A 22,478-nucleotide genomic window follows, 5' to 3' on the forward strand; every position below is an offset into this window, starting at 1 on the left:
CATCATCAACGCATTGATCAATGAGGGAGCTGATTTTAATATCTTAACCCATGACCATTGGACCCAAATTGGCAAACCGCAGTTGCAGCCCACTATGGATGCTAAGCTCAACCCTTATGGAGGCCAACCCTACACACTTTTGGGAAAGTACAAAGTTGTAGTTTCTATCAAGTTTGAAAGCATGCCGATAATCTTCTATGTGTTACCCAACACTAAGAATGCACGCACAAAATCGTTGTTAGGATGAACCTTTAAGAAGCAAGCTCGTTGTACTGTCGACTACGAGTTGCAATGTATCCAACTAGCCCTTTTCAAAAAGAAGAACAAGCAAAATATGGACTTTCAATGGAAACACGAGCCTTCAACTAGTTCAAGTTCTGGCATATCTTCAACCTAGAAGACGTGGCCATTGAAGAGCGGGCTATGAAGCAGATCACCAAGCAATGCAATCTGCAGAAATACATGGAAGCAATAAGCCAAGGGGTGGACTACTTTCACTGTGCATAGTTTCTGAGGACTTTCCACAGGAACCGCAGCACCGTAATTGTGCATAAGGAAGAGGGAACTCGTGAGGTGCAAATTGAATTGACCCTGGAGCTGGTGGAAAGGCTAAAAGGAAAGCTTCGTCTTCAAAGGTTACAACCATCAAATTCGGTGGGATCCTCACTGCGATCATCAGGGAAGCCTTGGGACAAGGGCAAGAAGAAGCAAGAGGAGTAGATGAAACGCCAAGAAGGTCGCCACCTCACCAGGAACAAGAGGCGCAGTCCAATGAGAGGACACTGAGTGAGGAAGAAAAAGACAAGGAACAAGAAGAGCAGACTAGCTGCGGGAAGGCTAAGAAGATAAAGAAGAAAATCGCGCTAAGAAAGCAAAAAGAGGAGAGGAGAAAAGAAGAGAAGGCGGACTTGCAAAAGGCCCGTAGGAAGTCCAAAAAGGACGAGAAGGAAAGAATGAGAAAGCAAGAAGAGTAGAAAGAGGAGTTCAAAAAAAAGGAGGAGGAAGACATGGCCCTCGCCACACACAGGTCCATTGAGCAACAGTCCAGGTAGGACGAGCCGGAACCTACAAGCCCAATCAAAAACAAAGGGCTGAGCTCAAGCGTCCATGTGCCAGAGTTCATGCCGCCTACAGTGCAAGAAGGCAAAGGCAAGGCCCCAATCACCCCCATTCCCACTCTCCTAACACGCGCCGCCACCACCGCCATCTCCACTCTCAGTTCTACAACCCAAGTACACACCAACAACTTAATGGCTTGGGTCCATTACTTCGTGAATAAAGAAATTTGCATGATGGCCCTTAATTCCCAACAACCTTCCCCCTAAAGGAAATGTGCCTTAAGTTAGAGAAAAGAATTAGCTTAGTCTAATTATGTACAAAGTTTAAACCTATACCTATCCAACTCCCATCATCTGCCGACAATGAGCAAACCGCTCTATCGAAAGACCCACCCCCTTTGTGGGAAGGTCTGTAGGGTTATCATCAGTATGTACCTTGATAAGCTCAATGCTCTTGCTGTCAAGTACTTCCCTAATAAAGTGATACTTCACTTGTATGTGCTTTGTCTTTGCATGACAGATACGATTCTATGCTAACATGATAGCACTCTGACTATCACAGTGAAGGACAAGAGAGCAAGAGAAGGAACCCCCCTGGTAGGAACCAAAAGGCCGGCTGCGGTAGACGCCGAGTCGAGGCAAGACCCTAAGAGGCAAAAGGTGGCAGGCTCCATGACCTCCGTCCCTGCAATAGAGAGGCCATCCGAAGAATACAACGAGTATGTCAAGGAGCTCCTCTCTCAATTAGAGAAAGCCAAGGAGCAGAAAAAAATCGTGGTAGCAAAGCTCGAAGCCGAAAAAGAGGCCATGGCTTCATCCCAGTTGGAGAAAACACGCCAAACAGCCATGGCCCAAAGGAAAGTTCACGAGTTGAAGGAGCAGCTACACGCTAAGGAAGAGATAGAAGCGGAATGGCAAGCGTGAGTAAATGAAGAAACCGCGGCCATACAATGTCTACAATGGCACAATGAAGAGATTGTGGCACGCTACGAATATCTACAAGCTGAAATGGAGAAAATCACTAAAGCCACAGAAGAGCTGGAGGAGCTAAGAGAGGAAAGAGCTCGCAGATACAAAAGAGACGTGAAGAAACTAACTCAAGAGGCTACCTCAGCACAAGAAGAGCAGCAAAAGCTAAGGACAGAAATGGAAGATCAAAAACGAAGGCTGACAATGCTAGCTCAAAGGCAGGGGAAAAGCCTCGAAGGTATGAACAGGAGGGGAGAAGAATGGGCTAATCAAAACGGAAAAAGAGTCAAAGCCTTGGCACGCCATCTCACTCAAGTCGAAAAAGAAAAGATACTTGCTGAAAGTAGAGCGGAAGCTGCCCAAGTGACCTTCCAAACCTAGCAATGCACCGTCCTAGATACCCTATTGGACATCACCCAGACAGAGGAGGAAGAGTCCATAGAGGCAATGAAAAACAAACTGGGAATGGCTCGTACGGCACTAAAAGCAGGACTATAGATGCCGCCACAACCTAGTGGAGTTGGCCCAATCTTGCAAAAGCAACGCCATTATCTCCTATTGGCAGGCCTAACCTCGCAGGAAGTGAACGCACTCGCATTCCTCAAAGAAGAGCAGCAAGAGCCAAGCCAAGAGAGGGAGATGGATGTGAACTTTGAAATGGGATCACATGAAGAAGAGCTTGTTCCATCGCCTCATTCCCCGCGGACTGAAGAGCAGCAATGCGCAGACACCTCCGCAAAAAGAAAGGCGGCAGTGAGGGAAAGAAGAAAACAAATGGTGGAGGACACAAGGAGAAAATGAAATGCAAAGGGAGTGAGGGCACCCCAGGCATCTATCCCACCATGCGAGAATGATGCCCCAGTGAGCTTCCACGCCGACCTTGTAATCTGGAAGAGACAAGAAATGTCCAAGAGCCCCTTTGATTTTAACTTCTAGTTCCCCAACCATCTTGCGTAGAGTCTTGCCCATCAAGGTGGTGGAGGAGATAATTAACATTGGAAGCAGGCTCGGACAGAAATGGCTGGAGGAGAGAGAGCAGAATCCCACCTTATGGGCCACTGAAGATGCCGACTTTTGGCAGAATAAGGTTTTTAAAGTGCCAAGGTCTGTGGCCGGCTACAAATGTCAATCTAAATGGAGAAGAAGAGTCTGCGACTCCAACCTGGACACTTGGATGGTCTTTTGCAACACTCACCCCTCTGAGCGGAATGACCCAACCTTTATGCCTTATCCTCGAAGGGTGGGAGTGGATTTTGACTCCAATGTCCACGGCCGATACGACTTCCTTATAATCTATAATCCTCATTGTACTACGTATGAAGAGGCCCTCGTCTTCACATCAGAGAACTTATATGATACCCTAATCCAATTCACTAACGAATTCTCTTCATGCCCTGACCCCACCTTTATCACTACTTATAATTACCTTAGACTACTTAGAATACTCCTTAGGCAAGACCCCACCCCGCAAGAGCGCAGCCTTCTAGTACTCCATTTTGATCCTAACGCTATAGATAGTTGCACCATGGCTCGACTAATGATGCGGGCTGCTCTATTACCTTCATTTTGCTTAGCTCTTCTAGAGGACATGAATGATAGCCGCTTCACCCGCTGCAATCATCCATTCCTCTCCACCACCACTCTTCAGGTCTGCCTAAACCTCAAAGGGTATCTCCAAAGCCGCCAATTTCTTAACAAATCTATTAAGCCCCCTTCTCCACCTCACTCCGATGACGAAGATTAACTTCTATCACGACTATGTAACTTGGGGAAAAAGAAAAGATATTACACGTAGACACCGCAAGCTACACATCGATCACAATCACTGCACCTAGGGGTCCTCAAGTTAGGTGCAACAGGTGGCCTCGGTCAGCCGGCTCCGTGCTTAACCCCCTAGCCCTTTGGATCCCCCACAACACTTGCTTAGGGCACATCAAGGGCAAGACATACCTAAGAAGGTAATTTTTACCTAGGGTTATACCTGTCACCCTAAGCCCCCTGCACTGCACCTCCCTTATGCACAAACTAGGTCCTCAAGTGTAGGACACCACTGAGGGCTTGCCCAAGGTTAGACCCATCTCCCAGATCTACAAGCACGGGCACCACACACTCCACAATAAGGCAAAAACACCCCCAGATAGTGCACCTGTTCTTTCCAAGTACAAACAAAGACACTGACCACCAACTCTAGAGGCCCCATCATCCATGCAATGCACTCCCCGTCTTATGCAACTTGCCCCCATGCAAGCACAACAAAGCAAGGAACGGACACGACAGCCCTAGTCGAAAAGTGAATGAAGAAGCTCGTTTAGAACAATGCAAGAGACGGCAAGGGATCCGTCCAACACGATATTCAATTTCAAAGGCATAAATCCCTCCAACACACCCTCCAACACCAGGGCTCATTCCAAACTCAAAAGCCCTTCAATTCCATAAATCCCTCCAACACCAGGGCTCATTTCAAACTCAAGGGCCTTTCAATTCCATAAATCTCTCCAACACACAATCCACCAAGGCTCATACACAAACTCAAAAAGCCACCCGGCTACTCTAGCAACACCGTCCAACTCACCACCCAACAATGCCATGGGACTAGCACTCAACTAGGAGGGAGGTAATGTTTACTGCAAAGCGAAGGAAGCGGAAAACAAGGCACGGCTCATTCCAAACTCAAGGACCTTCCAGATCCATAAATCTCTCCAACACACGATCCACCAAGGCTCATATACAAACTCATAAAGCCACCCGGCTACTCTAGCAACACCGTCCGACTCACCACCCAACAGTGCCATGGGATTAGCACTCAACTAGGAGGGGGGTAATGTTTACTGCAAAGCGAAGGAAGCGGAAAACAAGACATCAAGAGGAAAAGTGCAAGGCAGAAAAAAGGAAAGATGCCCTACAAAAGAGTGGGCCCGGAGGAAATCTAAAAGCATGGGAATAACCATCAAGAGTCCAAGACACAACCGTGGAAGCTGTAGGAAGCCAAAAGCAAGAAGGCGCACCTTTAAATATAAAGGTGCAGCCAAAACCTCTATAAAAGAGCGCCAAGCTCCCTCTTGTGCAATTTGTAACCATAAATGGGCAGGAGGACCAAGCTAGGAAGAGACGAGGACAAATGAAAAAAATGGCCTAGGCCATGGCAGGCCATGTAAAAAAGGGGATAAGGGAATGACCGCCCAAAAGGGATTTAGGGTTTTGTATATAAAGTTTCAAAAGTGAATGAGAGCTCGCTCTTTGGTGTGTGGCAAAGTGGACTCTTCTTCTCCTTCTCTTCCTCTCTTCTATTGCTTGCTCGTGAGTGCTTGAGAGAGGGAGTGTGAGTGTGAGGGAGTGAGTGTGTGAGAGTGAGGAACCGTGGTGGAAGAAGCTCTCCATCTTCTCCTCTCTTCTTCCTTTTCTCTTCTCTTCTCTTCTCTCATCTCGCGCGTGGCTATGGAGGATAGAGGTTGAAGGAAGAGTGTTGAGGATGCTTAAGCGTGCATCACAAATCGTAGAGCTATCAAAGTGCTTGAGAGAGGAAGCAACTCAATCGGGCATTAAGGTAAGCTCACTACACTCATAGAGAGGGATAGCGCATCAGCTATGTGAGAGGTAGCCATTAGTGCTCACTTGAAATGCTTGAACAATAAGCGGTTTGTGGGTCTTGGCAGTTTAGCTTGAGCTCGCCTCTATAGTACACTTACACCCGTAAGGGTGAGTTCACATGTGTAAAGTAATATACACACGGAAGTAGCGTAAGGGTCTTTACACCCAACAAAAGGGTGCTTGGGCAAGTAAATAAATTCTCCATGAGGGACATTGCCCAAGTGGCACTTTGCTACATGTGCATTCTCATCATGTGGTAGTATATACCCCTACACCCTTTACTTTGTCATCCACTCCCTTGCAGCTAGCCATGTACATGCTATTTGTTTTGTTATTTGTAAGTGAACCATCCCTTTCCCCCAATGGGCACACATTCATCAAAAAGAAAGTAGGAAAGAAAAAAATATAAAGAAAAGTTCCACAATTGTTGTACATTGCTTTTGTAGGTCCTACTAGGCTAGTGAGCAGCCAACAAGCACCCTTCGTCCCATGCCTTGGACTCTCTAGGGTGGCCCTTCAGACTCCCAAGGGAAGATAACCATGATCTCTATAGTCTTCATAAGTTCTTGGGTAGTAGACGTATGCGCATTGATCCATATCCTAGCCACATGGGACCTCTCAAAGTAAAAAAGAGTGAGCTACACTTGGCAATCCCTCCTCATTCCAATCTTGGGCCAGAGAGGGTGTTAAGCTAAAAAAGGTGCATGCCACATCAACCCTCAATTAGCTCATTTAACGAGCCCCAAAACTAAAGCCTTACTGCTAAAAAAGCTTATGTGTCCCATAGGCAAACCCTTTAACTTTAGTTGATCCCTCATCTATAAATAGATAGTGTGTATAGTCACTTGGCATCCCTAATCATTCAGTTCAGCCTACCCCTATACTACAACACACTGCTTCACTCCATTGTCTATTGTTTGCTGGAACTCCTTCCTAGCCCCCGGCATGCTACAACTGCCACCTACCATCTAGAGGTTGCTGGTTGCTGTGTTTGCAGACCAGCTGCTTGGCAATTGCTTCTTCCATTACTCCTCAATCCTCTAGCTGCTGCATTTTGCTAATTTCAGCCTTCATCAGCCTGCTGATCATCGTCTATTGCTGATTGAACAGCCGCCTTGGCTACTACAGCTCCTTACAGCTTGTTCCCAGCTACTGCCCTGCTCTTCCAGCCACATGGACAGCTGCATTTTCAGGCCTGATTCGGTGATTGGTCATCTGCTGCTGGACAGCTCTTTAAGAACACGCTTTGCTCCAGCACCAAGCTGCAGGCTGCATTCTCGCTGCCTGCCCACTTCTCTCAACTCTCACTAGTGGTTTCAGCATTTGGGATTCATCCCAGATGGAGGTCATACTCCAACACCTCCCTCAGACCACTCCCACAAGAGCCGTTGGTTGTTAGACAGCTCTGCTTTTGAGCATTATGTATATAAATTCACTTGCATTCATCATTCATTCAGTTTCATCAAAGTCTCTTCTTCTCTATTTTGTGTCTTTGCATTTTTATATAAGTCATTGTATTTTTGTCATGTTCATACATTCTTTGCTTTCTCACTACAACCCCAGAAAATCTTCACATGGTCCCTATCGACAACAGGTTTGAGGCCCATTGTATCATATTCAGCATACAGTTTGTTTCATCCATTCATTCATTCATCACTGTTCTCTTCATCTTGAGTTCTACTCTATTCAAGTGTTTCATTAGATAGTATCAAAGCTAGGTAGATACCTATGTCAAAGTGCAGCGAATGCGAAAGAGTATGGACAAGATTGAAAGAAAATGAACATGAGAGAAAAGGGGAGAGAAAAGAGACAGAAGAACGCAGAAATTTGCAGTCAATGTATGCTGAAATGAAGAGGGCAGATATACAAGGGCAATTAACATATCTCCTTGAGCCATCTCTCTCCCACCAACACCTAAAAAGCAATGTGACACTGTCTAAGGACAGCCAAGCTCTCCTAGTAACCTCCGAAGCTACACGATCTCACAAGTGGTAGAAGACGCCCCTCTATACTCTATCTCCGTGGAAGAGAGGGCAACAGTGGGCTGCTTCTTGCTACTCCACGAGATAACACCTACACCCAAAGTGAAACAATATCCTATCGTTGACCTCCATTGGTCAACATCTCCGGCCCAATCAGAATCTATCTAGCCTGTAAGAACCAAAGGTGAATCTCAAATACCTCCTGGATAATGAATACCAAGATCTAGGCTCCCCCTCAGGAACCACAAAATCCTCATAGCAGCCTACCAATACCATCTTGGGTTCACTCATGAACCCATCCAACAGACCTACAGGAAAGGAAAAATCAACCAGAGTGTTAAGAAGCCGAATCAAGGACCCAATCAACTACCTGTAGCGAGGAGCATCCACTGCCAGAGAATCTACATGGGTCGTAGCCTTCCAGTTTGGATCCATAAGAGTAGAAATGGCTTTACATCACTCCATCTCAAATGTGGCCAAAAGCTCCTGCACATATTGCTATTGCTGGGAGATGAAAATCCCCCTTGGAATTTGGTAAATCTCATAGCCTAAAAAGAAATGAAGAAGGCCCAAATCCGTCATCTCGAACACCTCATATAGTGCCCCCTTAGTCTCCTTGACTTTCTGGGCATGGTCACCTGTCAAAATAAGATCATCCACATAAAGCATGAACAATGCATGCCCTCCAACTGAGGTGTGGACATATAATTGGGGATTGAAAGAGGAACATCGAGACCCCAACTTCCCTTGGAGGGCTTTAGGCACAAAGATGTCATGTAAATCCACCCCTAGTTGCTCTGTGAAGCCCTTTGCAACGAGCAGCACCTTGTGCTTGTCCAAAGTACCATCACTATGATATTTGGTCTTGAAGACCCATTTGGCACTAGTCACTTCCTATGAATGAGCTGAGGCACAAGATCCCAAGTACCATTCCGCTCAATAGGATCCAACTCCTATTCCATAGCCTTCTTCCGATGCTATGACCAATAATTAGTACAAACAAGCTCGGTAGCATATGCTTGGTTCCTTCGAGACCGTCGTGGTCTGTCACCAAGTAGTGATACTTTTCGCAATTGCTTTCCTTATTTACTTATATAAATATTGTATTTTTCTTTTCTTTAGTTGTTGTTGCTTTTTACCCCCAAAGTTTTCTTAGATTAAGCCGGGATCTTTCAATGGCCAGAAGAGGTAGCCATTGGGACAAATTGGACTACTAGTTTGTCTGAGCCTTGGGACCGGACTGAATGGGCACTGAAGAATAGAATGCCAGTGGTTTGGGATTGTATGCTTAGACCCTGGAGATGGTGCAGGACAATGAGCCTAGCCAAGACAGAAGATGCACGTGTGAGAATGCTCATAGAATAAAAGTCACCGTAACTGAGTCACATTAGACTTTTTGATGTGGTTGCAATGATAAAAGTTGCTCAGAACAACTTGAGGAATGCAAGGGTCACCATCTCTAAAATTTAGGAAGTTACTATTTTTGGACCCCAGAATCTATTCGCGTCATTATCTTCGTTTTTGCACGATGATTAATTCTCTGGTCTGTGCCGAGGTCAAATTTTGCACCAATCATGGAGAATTTTAGAACGGAAGGTTTAAACAGGAAAAATCTTGCATGTATGCCATGTGTTCAGAGACTAAGGGCAAATTGCTGCAAGCACATCAGCTATGGAGAATACTTCTTAGTCTTTGACTCACGTACGGAGGTAGAGACTGCTCCCTCTAGTCAACTCTCTCTCTATTCTCAGAGGAAATGCTCTGCATGATGGGCTAATTCCATCGAATGTATAGTTCTCTGTTTTCTTTGCACTTCTGCTGAGACAAGAGCCTCACTGTCCAGGTTCAAGAGCAACCGATTGCTCCTCCAATGCAGAAACTAAAGAAAGTGATGACCACACCACACGGGAACAAGGTTTTCAGCTCTAATTTAGTGTTTTTTGTGGGATTGTTTTTACTGCTGGAATGATGCCAAGGTCAAAGGGTTTGTAGTCCAACTGGTATGGAACAAATCTGGAATGGAATAAGGCTGAGAACAGGTCAAGAAACAGGTAAAAATAGTAAATACAGAGTTCTGCAGATTGCAATTCTGCACTTGAATTATTGAGTTATGGTCACAGAAAGTGTTTTCCTACTTGGGATATTGTTCTGGATATGCTTGTTAGCAGAGTATTTGTCAGCTCATGTGTGAGTCTGAGCTTGATCTGGGCTGGGCATTTTTTATTAGGTATTTTAGGTATTTTTCTGGTGTGGCATTTTATGCCAGTGGAGCATTTTATGTACCAGTCGGCCAGCTTTAATGCTGTCCGACCAACATTATTGCTCCCCACTTTTTCAGCCTATTTATACTCAGTGGCTCCTCCTCAGTCAGTCACTTCATCTTCACCATTTGCAGACTCTGTGGAGAGAGGAGCCAATGCCAGTGCCCACGCAGCCAGTGACTCACTGTTGTATGCGACTGTCTCGTGTTCAGATATATGGATTCCATTTCCCGTGCATACATCTGAGTTCTCATCTATATTGTGTTCTTTCTTTTCTCTTTTTGTCTTGTGTTTCAGCAGTTTATTTCAGCACATGTTTATGCTTCCACCGCTGCTCCACTTCTGACAATGCTGTACTGTCCTTATGTAGCTGAAATTTACTCAGAAAGGGATGTTGTTTTGGATATGTTGTATTGTCCTTATGCAGCTGAGATTTACTCAAAAAAGATGAAAGGCAACTGTTCACACGTTTTGTACTTTGGAACATTTCATTTTTGTAACTTTCCCTCTTTTAATTGATAAAGAAATACTGTGAGGGGCGCCGGTCTTCGGGGCCAATCTGGTGTTGAGCGAGGGAGTGAGGTCTCTATTTGTGTGTATGTGAAAAGACCGAGTATTAATTGAAGGGACTGCCGCTTTATGTGAGTCATAGACCAATTTCATGGTCCATCCTACGGCTGCCACTCTTGAAGGACTCCCTCAATCCTTGAATTACAGTGTCTCGAGTCCAACAAGGAGGAGATCGGATCTCTCCTCAACGTGTATCATATGCTAAAGTTTGTGGAACATCCACTGCCGGTGGCTAAATCAAGGAAGCCAGTGGGGAAGTAGTATCCTCATCCAAAGATGAAGCATCACCACAAGGCGTAGGCTCCAAAGGTACAGCTATTGGTGCCCACCTATCTCCTGGATCTCCAAGCACAAGATGCTCCTCACTCCCCTCTAAGGCTAGAACCTCCACAAACTGAACATTTCGACTCGTGTAGACATCTAGCTTAACAAGATCAGACAATCAATAACCCTAGGACTGCGAGTTGTAGCCCATATACACCTGTCTTCGAGAAGCTGCTTCAAATTTATCGCACTGTCTTCGGGATGTGGACACAAGTATCACATCAAAAAACCCTGAAATAAGAAACATCAGACTTAGACCTCAAAATATGCCTCATAGGCTGTCATACCAACAATGGCTGAAGTAGGGGATCAAGCACAAAAAAAGGGACAGCCCCTCTGACTCTGCGCACAATGTCGATGCTTGCTAGTGCTTCCTTTGCTTGTCCTCAAAGAGTTTCACCCGGTAGAGGAGATGAAAACTCAAAATCTACAACAAAAGGCTGAAAATGCAGCCTTTCCTCTTCATGAAGAGCAAGGATCCACAAAAAACAGCAACTTCACTCCTTCTCCACGCACAACCTGTTCACCGCAGCCTCCAAAGGCTGAAAACTTAAACTTTGTCACAAAGAATCCTCCTGATCAGGTCTGCCCCCTATCAATCAACCCTTCTACGCTACTTAGATACCATGTCAAAGTGCAACAAATATAGAAGTGTATGGACAAGACTGCAACAAATATAGAAGTGTATGGACAAGACTGAAAGAAAATGAACACGAGAGAAAGGGAGAGAGAAAAGAGATAGAAGAACGCAAAAATCTGCAATCAATGAATGCTAAAATGAAGAGGGCAAATATACAGGAGCTGTTGAACTATCTCCTCAAGCCATATCTCTCCCACCAGCACATAAAAAGCAAATGAGTGGGGCACGCTACCAACTAGGCCTAATTAGGAGGAAATAAATACAATAAAATAATGCAGGTGGCCAGCAAAACTGGCCAACCTAATCAAAAAGCTGCCAACTACATCAACAATGAATAAAATAATCAGTGACTGATCCTCTAGCTGCCATGTGGCATCATCGTCTGCATAATGGAACTACCCATACACTATGCCTGCTGAAAACGCCCACTAACTGACAAGAAAAATAAATAATGCCCTCCAAGAGTACCTCCAAGAGAACTAACAACACCAATGATAACCTAAGAAATGCTAGTCTAGGGGATGACTAATCTCTAACAACCTAAGCCTTGATCAAAAAGCTTGGCATTCAAGAGAAGAACAAACACAAAGAGAAGAATGTCTCGACTCTAAGCCACCCTCACCAAAGCAGTCTCCTCAAGAGCCTATTTTCTTTTAACACCGACACCCATTTCCATGGGAGGCATGGAGGACTAGCATCATACTCTTGGAATGTGAAATCCTCCAAACATCATTCTATAACCAATTTTCAAGTACAAATAATGGTGTGGGTGTGAGAGTACGCAACGGAAGAAGGAAACATTGTGAGACGGGAAGAGAGAAACAAGAAGAAGAAGAAGGAAGAAATTTGCACTAACTGAAAATGAATGTTGGATACAAAGGAGGGACTAATCATCCCTCCATACAGCCCACAACATCAAAGAGGGCACCAGATCAAGCTGATGAAGATGGCAGCACCGAAGACAGAGTATCAGAGCTAGAGAGTACACAACCTACAAAAAAGAATGAATGCTGCCCCAACCAAAGTCTATTATAAATAGTAGAAAATCTGCTGAACTGGCCAACCTATCCACATGGCCAAACACTGGCCAACAAAATGCATTTAATGCAATCCTCAACATGCTGACATGGCAGAAAATAGCATAAAAATGCCAAACGTAGTTGGACTCATATGTGTATGAAACAATATACCAAATCTCTAAAAATGTATGAAAAGAGGAGTATGATATGGGCATTTCATACTTGCCCTTTTTTAGCCCCCCCCCCCCCCCAAAAAAAAACACTTGACAAAAAATAATCATTGGTACTATAACATAGCCCTTGTCAAATTTCAATGTCTGTTGTGCTTGTTTTATAAATTCTAAGCTTTGTTGGAATGTTTAGAATTTGTGGCAAGTTTCAAGTTAGTTAAATTTTTATTTTTTTATTAAAACATTAGGGCAACATATGATTCAGCCCAAGGGTATTAATCATACTTCAATCACACTTTCATACCCATACATGTATGGAAGTATGAAATGTATGTTAACACCTATGATGCCAGATGCCTAGACAATATCTAGCAAATGGTGACAAGCTGGGAAATGCAAAGAACACATTACAAAGGCACACTAAACTCTGCACAAACCGAAGAAATGCAGAGGAATGCACACCAAAACTGCCAAAGCTCACATGTCTCCATCAAACTCTGCCACATCACCGTGCTAAGGATGAGGTTGTGGAAGGACAATCACCAAGGAACAAAACTTACCCTCAATAAGTCACCCTCAATGTGACATTAATGTGACATTTAATGTTACTTTTAATGTCACACTCAACCTTGTAATAAAGATTGGGATTGTGATCGAAACAATGGAAACCACTTTATAAGAAGAAGCGATCAATCCGGTACCAAGCTCGAGGAGCTTGCTTCAAGCCATAGAGAAGCTTCCGCACCTATAAACATGGTCCTCCTGTCAGAGTGCAGCGGTGCGGAAGCGTAGGACTGAGAGAGAGAGAACGCAGAGAGAAAAGGGAGAGAAAGAGACAGTGTACAATGAAGATCTGCTGTATAAAGAATGCTGAATACAAAGATATACACGGGCGCAGTGCGCTGGACTGCGTGTCTCCACCTCGACGATGCGACCTGCTGTCCACCTCGAAGTCTGCTGCAGTCTGCACTGTCTGCTGTCTCAAATCTGTGAACAGAGACAGAAATCTGCACGGCACCAGTCTGTAATCTGCGACAGAGAATAGTGGCCAGACTGCTGAAAACGTCAGCAATAAATAGGCGAAAAATCACCTAGAATGGGGCGCCAAAATAGGGCGCAGCCTGGAATAAAATGGCTGCAGGCAGTCGGACTGCCACGTGGCAGTCCGACTGCTGCAGGTCCGACTGCAGCAGTCCGACTGGACTGCACTTGCCTGGCTGTGATCCTCTCTAACACCCCCTCTCAGAGCCTGGGCAGGGCAGAAGCCTGAGGGATCTGGAATGTTGCCGAAGTAGAGCCTGAGGAAGCGCCTTCGTAAACAAATCCGCAAGGTTGTCCTCCGTCTTGCAATACTCCACAGTGATGGTCTCATCCAGAAGCTTTTCTCGGATGAAGTGGTACTGGATCTCAATGTGCTTCGTCCGGGCATGGAAAACAGGGTTCCTTGCCAAGGCAATGCAACTCTCATTGTCACATCGCAGCAATGTAGGACGAGTCTGGGGGCACCCAAGCTCCTCCAACAATCTCCGAAGCCACACAACCTCGCATGTGGTGGAAGACGCGGCCCGATATTCCGCCTCAGTAGACGAAAGGGCTACCGTGGGCTGCTTCTTGCTACTCCATGAAATAACACCTGCACCCAAAGTAAAGCAGTAACCTGTTGTAGACCGCCTGTGGTCCACGTCATCGGCCCAATCCGAGTCGCTCCAACCTGCAAGTACAAGATCTGACCCATCTGTCCCTGCGGGGTAATGAATCCCCAAATCAGACATCCCCCTCAGATACCGAAGTATCCTCTGAGCAGCCTGCCAATGCACCGTCTTAGGTTCACTCATGAACCCTGCCAAGAGCCCAACAGCAAAACATAGATCAACCCTGGTGTTGAGAAGCCAAATCAAAGACCCTATCAACTATCGATAGCGGGAAGCATCCGCCAAAGGAGAAGCTAAGTGGGAAGTGGCCTTCCAGTTCGGATCCATAGGAGTAGAGAGGGCCCGACAATCTTCCATCTCAAAAGACACCAAGAGCTCCTGTACATATCTCTGTTGGGAGAGAAAGATCCCCCTCTGAGACTGAAAAATCTCATGTCCTAAAAAGAAATGGAGTAGCCCCAAATCCGTCATCTCGAACGTCCGATGTAAAGCTGACTTTGTCTCCTGGACCTGCTGTGCATCATCACCTGTGACAATCAAATCATCAACATATAATACAAACAGCACACAACCTTCCCCGGAAGTGTGAACATACAGCTGCGGATCGGCCTTGGACCGCCGATATCCCAACTGAGTCTGGAGGAACGAATCAATCTTCTCGTTCCAAGCTCGCGGGGCCTGCTTGAGACCATACAGGGCCTTCTTCAACCTGTAGACTTTCCCATCTGAAGAACCAAAGCCAGGAGGCTGCTCAACGTAGATCTCCTCCTTCAAATCACCATTCAAGAAGGCCGACTTCACATCCAGCTGATAAACAGGCCATCTCCTATGGCCAGCCAAAGCAAGAACAGCTCTAATGGTTGCCATACGAGCTGTAGGGGCAAAGGTGTCATGACAGTCAATCCCTGGGCGCTGGGCAAAACCCTTAGCAACAAGGCGAGCCTTGTGCTTATCCAGAGTACCATCACTGAGATATTTGGTCTTGAAGACCCACTTGACTCCAATCACCTTCTTCTTCAGGGGGCGTGGCACAAGTGACCAAGTGTCATTCCTCTCAATAGCCTCCAACTCAGCTTCCATAGCTTTCTTCCATGGGGCGGACTGTAAAGCCTCCTTCACGGAGGTGGGCTCTCGATCCTGCATAACTCGGGACATCAAACAATAATTGGAGCACACAAGCTCCGAAGAATGCGCCTGGTGCCTCCGTGACCGCCGCGGACCATCCTGCGGTCCCCACTCCTCAGGAACCCCCTCGATCCCTGAATCACGGAGTGTGTCACGGGCCCAGCGAGGAGGAGGCCGAACCTCCCCTCGTCGTTCTCCATCAGTAGAAGACTCTGGAATGTCCACCGGTGGTAACTCCTCAGAAGGATTCGGTGGAACAGTAGACTCTGTGTCAGAAACAGAATCATAATCAAACGGCACAGGCTCCAGTGGAACTATAGAAGGAGCCAAACTCTCCCCTGGATCTCCAAGAACGGGATGCTCCTCACCCGTTGAAGAAGCCGGAACCTCCACAAACCGCACATCACGGCTAGTATATACATCCCGCTTGACGGGATCATACAGTCGGTAGCCTTGGGACTGGGAGCTGTAGCCAACAAATACCTGTTTTCGGGAAGCCGCTTCAAATTTGTCACGGTAAGCCTTGGGAATGTAAACATAGGCATCACACCCAAAGACCCGAAAGTAAGAAACATCTGGCTTCGTCCCAAAATAAGCCTCAAATGGAGTCATCCCTTCCACGGCCGAAGTAGGGGATCGATTAAGGATGTGGACTGCAGTAGCCACAGCCTCGGCCCACAGAACCTGAGGGGTCTGTCGGTGCTCCATCATGGTGCACGCCATCTCGATCACACTGCGGTTCTTCCGTTCTAGAATACCATTTTCTTGAGGAGTATTGGTATTGGCAAACTCCTGGTGAATTCCTCTATCTGCACAAAACCGAGCAAATTCATTAGACACAAATTCACCTCCCTTGTCGGATCGCAAGGTCTTCAACTTCCGGCCTGATCGGTTCTCCTCAAAGAGAAGCCAATCCTTGAAGTGCGAGAAAGCTTCTGACTTTAGTGCCAAAAAGTAGGCCCATGTCATCCTGCTGTAGTCATCCACGATCAGCATGAAGTAGAGCTCCCACGCAGGGACTCATTCCTCATAGGGCCACATAGATCCGTAGATACTAGCTCCATCGGTGAAGTAGACCGCCGCGAAGCTGTGTGGGGAATGGCATCCCGATGCTGCTTCCCCCGTATGCAGGAGACACATGGCTGCTGGCTCACCACTATATCCGGCAACCCTCGAACAAGCTGTCCACGTGACGCCTTCCGAAGATAGTCATAGTTCAGGTGACCAAACCGAGCATGCCATAATTCAGACTGTGACTGTGAGGTAAGAAGAAGAGTAGAGAGGGCAGTGGAAGACTTCAGTTTGTAAATGCCGTTCTCCTCATATCCAGATGATAGAACCTTCCTCGATTCACGATCAAGGACTCGCACTGTAGAACTGTCAAACTCCACCAGAAGACCAAGGGAGCAAATCTTATGAACTGAAAGGAGATGGTACCCCAATCCTGGTACATGCAAAACCTCTGAGGTATGGGTGCCACCTCGTCCATCCGGAATAAGCTGCATCTTACCCCGACCTGCAATAGAAACTGAAGAGCTGTCTCCAATGAGAACCTGCCCACGCGAAGGTCGCAGCTGGGCAACACCATCTGATGAAGGAGTCATGTGCCGTGAGGCACCACTATCAATAATCCACTCTCGAGATTGGGAAGCCGCCATCGCAACATCAGAAGCATTCGGTGAAGCGTCCTCAATGACAACTAAATGTAGAAATGCAGCTGATGAGGGTGCAGCCACCACTCCAGAATCCTTGGTTTCCTTCTTCTTGGTGTCCTTCGAGTCTTTGTCAGGGCAATCCTTCTTCCAATGGCCAGTCTTTCCACAAATATGGCATGTGGAGTCTTTGTTCTTGTCCTTCTCCTTGTCCTTCTTGGACTTGTTATCCCCCTTCTTCTTCTTTTGGTCCTTCCCCTTCTTCTGAGAGGCTTGACCTGTCAACGCCTCCGTCTTGGAAGCATTCTGTCCCTTTAACTGTTCCTCTTGGTCCAAGACCATAGGAACCAACTCTTCCCACCGAAGAGTAGACTCTCGCCCCGAAGCAATAAGGGCAGAGTAAAATGTACCGAATCGTGGCGGCAACTGGGACAAGAGTGTAATCGCCATGTCTTCGGAGGAAATTGGCTTCCCCGCATTCTGAACCTGCATCTGTAGCTGCCTTAGCTTGTTAATGTGTTCCCTTAGCGAAGAAGACTTATTGACGGACAAGGTCCGCATCTGTACCTCCAAAGAAACCCTCTTCATCAGGGTCATCCGATTGTACATTTGATCAAGCTCCAGCCATATCTCACGAGCCACCGTCAAGTGCTCGATGTGAGCGATCACGGCTGTAGTGCATGATAGAAAGAGAAAGGATCGAATCCTGGCATTCAGTTTGTCCCAATGAGACTGGGCCCTGGCCAACTCCGCACGAGCATCGGAAGAGAGTTTGGACTCATCTCTTACCGAAGGCCGGTCAATATCTTCCTGTACCAACTCCGCCAAATCATAGGACTCCAGAATGGCCAACATCATAACGCGCCAAATGCGGTAGTTGTCGCCGTCGAGCTTCTGATCTGTAGGAAGAGCCGGTAGGACAGGCACCTTCCGGTCCATAATCGCTTGGAACTCCAAGTCCATCTCTGTAGACATCTTCACCTACAATGCCTTCTCAAACGCAAAAGCAGCCCCCTCTGACTGGGTAAACTCAGCCTGCTAAGGCTCTTCCGCATCCCGAAGCTTCTTCACCCGCCGGAGGCGATGAAAAAGCAAAACCTGCACTTTTAGGTTGAAAACTCAAACTTTCTCCGCGTCAAACAGCAGTAAACAGCAGCAAATCCACCACCTGTACTCCTTTCCTGTGCGCCCACACTCGTTTCAACCTTGTTCCAAGGCGCAGCCCTCCTGTCTGCCCTTAAACGCAAAAAACGCAAATTTGTGTCGCGATGGAAACTCCTCTTCAGGTTGATTCTACGCTCAGTCAGCCCTCAAACACTGCTCTGATACCATGTCAGAGTGCAGCGGTGCGGAAGCGTAGGACTGAGAGAGAGAGAACGCAGAGAGAAAAGGGAGAGAAAGAGACAGTGTACAATGAAGATCTGCTGTATAAAGAATGCTGAATACAAAGATATACACGGGCGCAGTGCGCTGGACTGCATGTCTCCACCTCGACGATGCGACCTGCTGTCCACCTCGAAGTCTGCTGCAGTCTGCACTGTCTGCTGTCTCAAATCTGTGAACAGAGACAGAAATCTGCACGGCACCGGTCTGTAATCTGCGACAGAGAATAGTGGCCAGACTGTTGAAAACGTCAGCAATAAATAGGCGAAAAATCACCTAGAACGGGGCGCCAAAATAGGGCGCAGCCTGGAATAAAATGGCTGCAGGGCAGTCCGACTTCTGCAAGTCCGACTGCAGCAGTCCGACTGGACTGCACTTGCCTGGCTGTGATCCTCTCTAACACCTCCTTCCCCTGCACAAGAAAACTAGGAGGCTAAGAGACATTAGTCTCCTCCCCCAAGACACCATTTAGAAAGGCCAACTTCACGCCTAACTGGACAATGGTGATAAGCAGCTAAAGCCAAGATAGCTCGAATAGTGAACATCCAAGCTGTCAGTGTGAAAGTCTCAAAGTAATCCAAACCTGCCTGCTAAGAGACTCCCTTGGCAACAAGTCATGAGCTCATAAAAGAAAGGATCTAGCTCGAGAGTTAAGCCATCATTGATCCGAAAACAAGATCGTCCACGGGACAAGGTAGAGGATGAGAAACAAACTCCCAAAGGTAAAAGGTGTGGAGGATACACTCCACCTTACATTACCACAAAGAATAGTTGGAACCATCCAAGCAGTCCTCCTTGGGCAAAGAAGGAAGCATAGGCACCTACACAAAGGGTGTCGTCAGGGGCATCTGAAGACCATGGTATCGGGTCTTGTGAGAAACATGAAGGTAGGGAATAGGAGAAGGCTTCCGTACAAACGGGCGTGTTGACCTCCATTCATCTCGATCTTCACGCAGACTAGCACGATAATCTCTCCATCTCTTAGAGGAATGATGAGAAACCTCATCTTCTAAGTCATCAAAGCCGAAAAACTAGTTATGAGACATCTTTGAGAACTTGCAATCATCCAAAAAAGCTGTGTTTGCCTGTCAATCAGCACAGGTATAGGAGGAAATCAGCTACAGTTAATGTAGATGTGTCGCCTATGTGGTAGATGCTCTCACCTACTGTAGAGGACTGTCGCCTAGAGGAAAAACCTGTGTTTTCAGTCAAAAAGCTGACAACTAATGTGTAAGACCTGTTGCCTAGGCTGAAAACTTGTTGCCTCAAGCAAAGGAGGGTGCTTGTACAGCAAATACAAGGTTATGACCTGCATTTTGAAGGCTGGGTTGTCACCTCTTCAAGGGGGGGGCTCAGCTATGTCACACTTTTGGCGACAATACCATGTGAGAGTGCACAATGGAAGAAGGAACACAAACACACTGAGAAGGGAAGAGAGAGACAACAGGAAGAAGGAAGAAATCTGCACTGACTGAAAATGAATGCTGGATACAAATGGAGGACTGATCAGTCCCTGCACACAGCCCACAATGTCAGTGAGGGCACCGGATTAAGCTGATGAAGATGGCAGCACCAAAGACAGAGAGTGTCGAAACCGGAGAGTGCACCAGATCAGCCTGATGAAGATGGCATCACCGAAGACAGAGAGTGTCCGAGCCGGAGAGTAAACAACCTGCAGAACAGAATGAATGCTGCCCCTGCCAAAGTCTGCTATAAATAGCACAAAATCTGCTAAACTGTTGGCCAACCTGTCCACCTGGCCAAAAACTGGCTGACTGATTGTATTTAATGCAGTCGCAGGCATGCTAATGTGGCAGAAAATAGTAGAAAAATGCCAAATGCGTGGCAGGCTGCAAAATGCAGAAAATGCATTAGAAATGGACCCTAAACTGTACACAAACTAAATAAAAATGTGGAGGAATGTGCACTAACACTACCAGATGCTAACAGAGGGAGCATATGACAGAAGAAAAGTGTCTCAAATGTGGTGAAAACAGGCATATGGCCATTAGATGCCCAAAAATATCACCACGACAGAAGAAATAAATCCAAAGGAGATGCTATTCCTCATGACCAAGTTCAAACTAAGGAGAGAACCAATTTGAGATTATTCATTGTTCAAAGACTAGAGAAAGATCAAAGATATTTCGACATTGACATCAAAAATTCACCTATTCAAATTGCTAATGAACTTGGACTTGTCGCATGATCAAAATCATTGGCAATCCATGCTAGAAAAGGGAGTTACACCAGGAACTATGCAAGTCCATGACATTTGGTTATCTTAAAGCCAAGCATAATGCTCCACTTAAAAATTATACCAAGGAAGCCATGCCCAATTTATGTTTGGCTGTTCATACTAGCATTTTTTGCACTCATTGCAAGAACTAGAAGTGGCTATTTGTCAATGCTTCTCATGGCATACTTGCTACGATATCAAAACACCATCCTCTATGCAGTCTCACTTTCAAGCAATTCAACAATCCACAACAACCACATCCGTAAAGGATTCCACATGAAGACTTGGTATTGGACTTCCACCTTACTCTTCAATCGATGAATAAAAATAATGAAAAGAAGTAGCTATGTTTTGGCTATAGTTTTGATCAGGAACCCTTCAACTTGGGTTCCTTAAATAGAGGCAACTCCGATATCTATCTCCATGATTCCCAGTACTCATGCTAGCAATCGTGACACCCACACAGTGGTGCCAATTGCTCACATGTATCAAATATGTAACACTATCATTTGAACGTAAATGACGGCCTGTGAAAAGTTTCCTCATATTTTAGAAAAAACTTAGCACTGCCATCCATACTTTTTCTTCCAGTAAGGTCCTCAAGTTTGCAAGTTGCCTGCTTGATACTGAACACTCTAAAAATACATAACGACAAACATTTTCTTTGGGCAGATGACCTATAACAGTCCCTCTGTCTTTAGTATTCTAAATGTTCAAATAATTACTGAAAACAGACACGTCCTGTCCGATTAGGAACTTTCTTCTGTATAACAAATGCACCCAAAAAAAAAAGTCTCGCTAGTTGAATGCAGTACCTGAACACAGAACTGCGGGAAAGGATGAGCCGGTGCAGATAATATGTAGAGCCCATGGCATGGACAATGATGTCTGAAAATGCCCCTGCATTCCAGCCTTCTGCTTGCACATGTTCACACAGGGCAACCAGGTTGCAGTCAAGCGATCGGATCTCCTCGCTGCTCCCAACGTCCGAAACTGCAGAAGAGGTCGGTGTGGACATGAGAGTCATTGCATTACTTAGCCTGGCAGAGAGGTGTTGTTTGCCTGGCCCACTCAGGCCCCCTGGCATTGTCCCCTCCGCCTGTCCCTGTCGCCTCCCGTCCTTCCTCTTCTGAAACGTTTTTTGTAAAGCCCTGTTGTGAAGTTCCAATATATCTTTTCACCACTGACCAAAGGTCGTTTCACGGTCGTTCATACCTCTCTCTCACCAGCAGAGATGAAGACCACCATTCCAAAAACTCGCTTTTATGCCGTCCCTGCAAAGAGCGTCTTCTTTCCCGTCTTATTTGGCAACGATGAATCCTGCCTCTTTTCCACAGTTAATTGGCGGATAATTGCAGATTCGCAGCTAAAGGCGAGTCAATGCAGATTCAAAAGGTCATGCAATATGCAAATTGGGTAAAAAATTTAGGGTTTTCACAAGGAAGGGACCACAATCAGCAGAAAGGAACTCAGTTACAGCAGAGGTGTGAAGATTCCACTGCTGTGAATCCTGGCACTGGGGGGGGGGGGGGGGGGGGGGGGGGGGGGGGGCGGCCAGAGAGAGAGAGAGAGTAGACTCTGGAGTTCAAGAAGTGCTTTCACTTCATTCGTTCATCGTTCCCTGACATACACCCTACCCTGTGTGTCTCCCAGAGAGGGACAGAGAAGAAGGGGTTAGTTGACGGGAATTTTTACGTCCGCGTGCTGTTTTGCCCTTTCGTCCTCGACTCTTTATTTATCGTTTGAGCCTGGAGGCGAGCCGCGACGTTGAAACTAAATATTTTAGATGCCAATTGATGTTTTTGAATTTAAGAAACTAGCGTTCCTTGCATATGCCACTTCGAGG

At 46.3% G+C, this 22,478-nt stretch overlaps 1 protein-coding gene across 2 annotated transcripts in view; it reads right to left on the minus strand.

The window, feature by feature from the left end:
- LOC148034646 (BTB/POZ domain-containing protein) overlaps nt 1-22,164 on the minus strand; it is a 132,152-nt gene extending 109,988 nt beyond the window's left edge. For both annotated transcript variants that reach the window (XM_087679580.1, XM_087679581.1), the window contains exon 1: nt 21,448-22,164. In XM_087679580.1, coding sequence (XP_087535706.1) covers nt 21,448-21,719 — 272 coding nt within the window. In that variant the 5' untranslated portion in view covers nt 21,720-22,164. The remainder of the gene's footprint in view (nt 1-21,447) is intronic.
- Between the last annotated feature and the right edge of the window lie 314 nt (nt 22,165-22,478).

This window comes from Lygodium microphyllum, chromosome 6 (genome assembly GCF_053477565.2).
Source record: "Lygodium microphyllum isolate KBCC chromosome 6, Lygodium_microphyllum_v1.1.10, whole genome shotgun sequence".
NCBI classification, from domain to species: domain Eukaryota; kingdom Viridiplantae; phylum Streptophyta; class Polypodiopsida; order Schizaeales; family Lygodiaceae; genus Lygodium; species Lygodium microphyllum.